The following is a 5,000-nucleotide window of genomic DNA, read 5'->3' as shown; positions in this document are numbered from 1 at the left end:
GGGAGAAGAGGGTTGCATCGACAATCCAACACAATGGGCAGCACATTGAACACATTTTATAAGTGGTCATTCATTCATTCATTTTCTTGTCGGCGACCCCGGATTTATTAATCCGGGGTCGCCACAGCGGAATGAACTGCCAACTTATCCAGCAAGTTTTTTACGCAGCGGATGCCCTTCCAGCCGCAACCCATCTCTGGGAAACATCCATACACACATTCACAAACACTCATACACTACGGACAATTTAGCCTACCCAATTCAACTGTACCGCATGTCTTTGGACTGTGGGGGAAACCGGAGCACCTGGAGGAAACCCACCCGAAGGCAGGAAGAACATGCAAACTCCACACAGAAACGGCAACTGAGCCGAGGTTCGAACCAGCGACCTTCTTGCTGTGAGGAGACAGCACTACCTACTGTGCCACTGCCTCGTCCTTATAAGTGTTCAGAAATAACTTGTGAAAGAAAAAAGTTAAAGTTAAAACCAAGCACACCATTGTTGTTCTTGTGAAATTCCTAATAAGTTTGATGTGTCAAATGACCCTCTTCTTGCTGAAAAAACAAAAGTTGGATCCAAAATGGCCACCATGGTCACCACCCATCTTGAAAAGTTTGCCCCCTCACATATACTAATGTGCCACAAACAGGACGTTAATATCACCAACCATTCCCATTTTATTAAGGTGTATCCATATAAATGGCCCACCCTGTACATATCCTTATTGACAGCAGCCCCATATATCCACCCCCCCCCCCCCCCCCCCCCCTTTGCCAATGCATTGATGAAATTAACAGTTACATGTGCTACAACTGTCTTTAGTTAAACAAAGACAAAAATGAAGTCATTGCATTTGCAAACACAAAGTTCTTAAGGTGGATGTGTACCTTGGCTCTAGGGGTCAAACAACACAAAATCTAGTCAAAAAATTCATGTTTAATGTCTGCTGCATTTTGATGTGCCTGCACTCTGGAGTAATCACTATCCCAGGGTTTAGCCTTGATGAACAGTGAACATTTATGTCAAGCCTTTTGCAACAACTTAACCTGATATTATACAGTTTGTTTTTATTTAGATTTATCAAACTGAAATATTCGGAGTCTCTAACCCAGAGTTTGTTAAACTCATTTTGTGAAACAGATATTTTAAATTTGATTATAAAACCACCAGAATCAAATTAGCCAGAGATCAAATATCAAGAAAAACGATCAAGGATCTGCCAAACCATTTCATGTGAGGAAATGTTCTGATGTTTTTTCAGTGTTACATCTAAGTTTATTGTGTAATTTTGTCTCTATCTGATTTCAAGGTTACTACAAATCAAACCGGACGCAGGGAATAAAGTACTGTCTGTGAAGAGCTTGTTAAAGAGTATCCCATTTGATGAAATGTTCCTTGGTGAGGAACAGGTTCTGGAGGGTAAGTCAAGGATGATCTGAAACTGAACTACCTGTACTCATTAGTTGATACTGAATATGATTGTTTTTGCTTTTTGGTTTACTGTCAGCCTGTGATCTGCCTCTGAGACCAAATGAGGCACAGACTTTCTATGGAAACATGAGAAAAGTAATGCTGTCACTTTTTGGCACTACGGAGATCTTAGACTTAGAAGAAAGTGACCATATGGAGCCCACCAGACCTTCACAGCAGCACACTTCTGAATCAGACAGGTAGACATTTTCAAAGAATAACAGTGAATGTAAGTGAATGCTTTAGGTTTTCACATTGCTGAAATTAATGTCTAGTTCTTCATGCAGCAGTCTAGGGTCATTGAGCCATTACATCAGTAATGTTTCCTTGGATGTGCTTCCAGTCAAAGGTCCTTCATTTACCCCATCTGAACCTGCTCTAAAAAAAACAGAGCCGAACATGGAGAATACTTGGAGCATCAAGCCGGAAAAAATGGTCCTCACAGTACCCACTAACAGTAAGGGTCATTTATGTTTTGTAATGTAATGACTATATGGTTTAATGTGTAACATGAAATAAAAACACACTTTGTTTCACTTAGAGAAAAATAACTGAATGTAGTTTTGATAGAATTAATTGATAGTCACAAGTGTGAATGTTTGTGTTACATATGTGACTAGTAGATGATGAATGTGTAAATGGGAGAAATATGCTCAGGATTGCATGTTGTGTTTGTTTATTTGCAGACAGTGTGGCTGACCCCAGGCATGTTCAAATAATGAACCATTCAAACAGAGTGCTGAGCTTTGAGCTGTACTGGCCCGCTCACTGCCTCACCATCACCCCACAGCATGGATTCATTGAACCGCAGTATGAGGCTTGCATATAAACAGACAGCAGGGAATTCAACTAAATGCCTTCAGCTTAGCGTTTAATTCTTATTTTTAATTTAAAAGTTATGCTGATATAAATACATGGCATTTTTTTGCAAATCAATGAATTGTTATTTTACTGTAAGACCCTCCTCATCTCTGAATCAAAACTGCCCAAAATTCAGTTCTCAACTCTATTTCCTTTAGTTGAACCTTAGTCTGCGTTTACACTATTGCTTTTTTAACTACTGTTATAAAAAGGAAAATCATCTGTGTCTGTACCAGAGGTCGCGTTAGACTTTCTCATTGTCTGTCAATTTGACGGAGAGGGTTGTAAAAATTCTGTCATAACCTGTTATTGATCGTCATTTAATTAGCATATTTTCTAATCACTTTTTTCATTCATATTTTAATAATGAACTTGCACTATGAGCATATAGGCTTAATTATTCATTTATTTAATTGACAAACGAACAAAAACTCCAATCTGCCTTAACGCATATCTTCCTCCTGCTTCAACCTGAACTGGGTGCTTGCCTGTGCGTAATCAAGCCCATTTAGGGAGACTGATGCAGAGGTTAAGGACACCCTGGAGAACTTTTTTTTTTATATTAACAGATGTGTATGTGTTGAGCATCAGTTAAGACGATGTTAGCACCTATCAGCTTTAATTGTGGGGAAAACTGGATAATTTTGAGCTTTTGTCTGCTGATTTCAGCTTCCGGGTTTAAAATGATTTTTGGGGCGGGATCAAAATCGGCAACGTAGCGCAGAACTGCAAGTGCAATGATGACGCGTCGGTTTCTCATTATTATTCATAGCGGAGTTTTCTTATCCTATGAGAAGAGCCGGCTGCTTAATTATTCATGAGACCTGCCAGAGTCCAGCTCGAGCTGTGAGACATGTCACGGACCCACAGCACACAGTATTTAGCCGTTCATGAAGGCTCATATGCCTTTATTTCCATGATCCACGGGGTTTGCTGCATGTTTTCCCCCGCAATCTTGTCAGGGCCGATCATACAGCAAAACTGTGTGTGTGCTGCTAACATTTTTGTCTGGAGAGCACCACGAGAATTAGAGAATGGCGGACGCTGTCTTTTATCAAGAGTTCGTTCACGTTCAGACACATAACTGTGCTGCTGTGTTTGCCTAAATCCTCCAGATTACCAGCAGGGCTAATGGTTAAAATAGACAGGTCAGGAGACCTGCTGCACTGAGTCTGCTGGATACGGGGATTGAGGGAAAAGTCCTCATTTATAGGGTTTATATGAACACACTTATCTTTATAAATATATAAATTGTGGTTGTGTATATGAAATTACGAGTAACAAATGTAGCAGGGCATTTAATTACTGTTTATTTCTTTGCATTTTAACTTTGTAAACTATAAACTCATGCGTCTCCTCACGGTTTGTCTCATTTTGTGAGCTAGCTTCGTTTGCTCACGTTCTCCCCTGCTGGCCACGCCCACTCCTGCCTGATGCTCGCTTAGCTTCACGCCCATTAATTATGCATCTTTTGAAAACATTCTGAAGTAGACTTTAACCGAAAGTGGGGGGGTGTCATGGCCCTTTAAATTCTGTGTCTTTGCCTCGGAAAGTCGACTTCTCCTGACAGTTTTAATTTTGTTCTGGTGGCTGAAGCTGCGTTTTGCTGTCACACTGGAGACCGGGATTACTAGAGCCACTTCAGCCAGCGCTTTATAGTTAGGAAACAATTCTCCTAAGGAAGTGATCAGAAGTTTGCTGGATTCTCTGAATGTGGGATTTAACGATCCTGCAAGCACCAAGTGGCAGCACCTGACCTTCTTGCTGCCACTTGGTTGGCCCGTAACACCTGTTGGGGACTGAGGATTTTTTTTCTATTTGTTCTTCATCGTCCCCTGCAACACTTCCTCTTTTTCACCTCTTTTATTAATATCATTATATCACTATTTGGCCATATAAAGAAACTTCTCACACTCAGCTGCTTTGACATTTTTGCAACTACGCAGTGGTAAGAGGAGACAAAACAAGGGCAATCACCATCAGCTCGACAGGAGTGGGAATTACAGTTAGCTAAAAATTACAATAGATCCCCCTCAGCATAATCCGTCAAAATGACGGATCACCTTCAGATTTTTCCGTCACTGCTTAAAAAAATCCGTCAATGATGGAAAATATTCGTTTAACGTGACCTCTGGTCTGTACTAGCATTTCTGCAGTTTTTTTAAAGATCTCCACCCACATTGCACAACTAAAAACATGCCAGTAGCTGTAAAAAATGGTACAAAATAGTATTAAAACAAAATGTTAATTAAATTATGAATGTAACAGTATAAATATCAGAAAATACAACTTTATTGTAATTAGAATTACAGGACAATTGTATAAACCATTATCAGATGAAACAAATTGAAATAGTATTCAAGACTTTAATTGCTATGTTTGAGCAGAAATACAATGTCATAATAATCTGAGATTGTTCCAGTGAGCACAGATGCTTGGTTTGCTTGGATATCAGTAATCTGTATCTTTTACAATTACAAATGTCATTCATCAATGACAATAATTCATCAATGACAGTAATTTATTTGCAACTTTATTGGCATTTTGAGTTGCTTTTCTATTTTCTAACACCGCAAGATGGGAAATCACTCGTGCTGCTTAAAAATAAAATAGAGAGGTGGTGCTTTGTTGACATGCACTCATAAAACTTAAGACATAAAATTGATAA

At 39.4% G+C, this 5,000-nt stretch overlaps 1 protein-coding gene across 26 annotated transcripts in view; it reads left to right on the top strand.

The window, feature by feature from the left end:
• Positions 1 to 5,000, top strand: part of cep192 (centrosomal protein 192) — a 77,113-nt gene that overhangs the window by 56,002 nt on the left and 16,111 nt on the right. For 8 of the 26 annotated variants that reach the window (XM_073925875.1, XM_073925864.1, XM_073925869.1 and 5 more), the window contains exons 35-38: positions 1,311 to 1,420; positions 1,509 to 1,671; positions 1,759 to 1,928; positions 2,158 to 2,281. In XM_073925875.1, the coding sequence (XP_073781976.1) occupies positions 1,311 to 1,420; positions 1,509 to 1,671; positions 1,759 to 1,928; positions 2,158 to 2,281 (567 nt within the window). Of the gene's footprint in view, positions 1 to 1,310; positions 1,421 to 1,508; positions 1,672 to 1,746; positions 1,929 to 2,157; positions 2,282 to 5,000 lie in introns of all 26 variants that reach the window. The other 18 variants (XM_073925873.1, XM_073925862.1, XM_073925867.1 and 15 more) reach the window with 3 other exon arrangements.

This window comes from Danio rerio, chromosome 16 (assembly GCF_049306965.1).
Source record: "Danio rerio strain Tuebingen ecotype United States chromosome 16, GRCz12tu, whole genome shotgun sequence".
Taxonomy (NCBI): Eukaryota; Metazoa; Chordata; class Actinopteri; order Cypriniformes; family Danionidae; genus Danio; species Danio rerio.
Note: the sequence above shows the minus strand (reverse complement) of the source record. Positions and strands in the feature narration are given on the sequence as shown.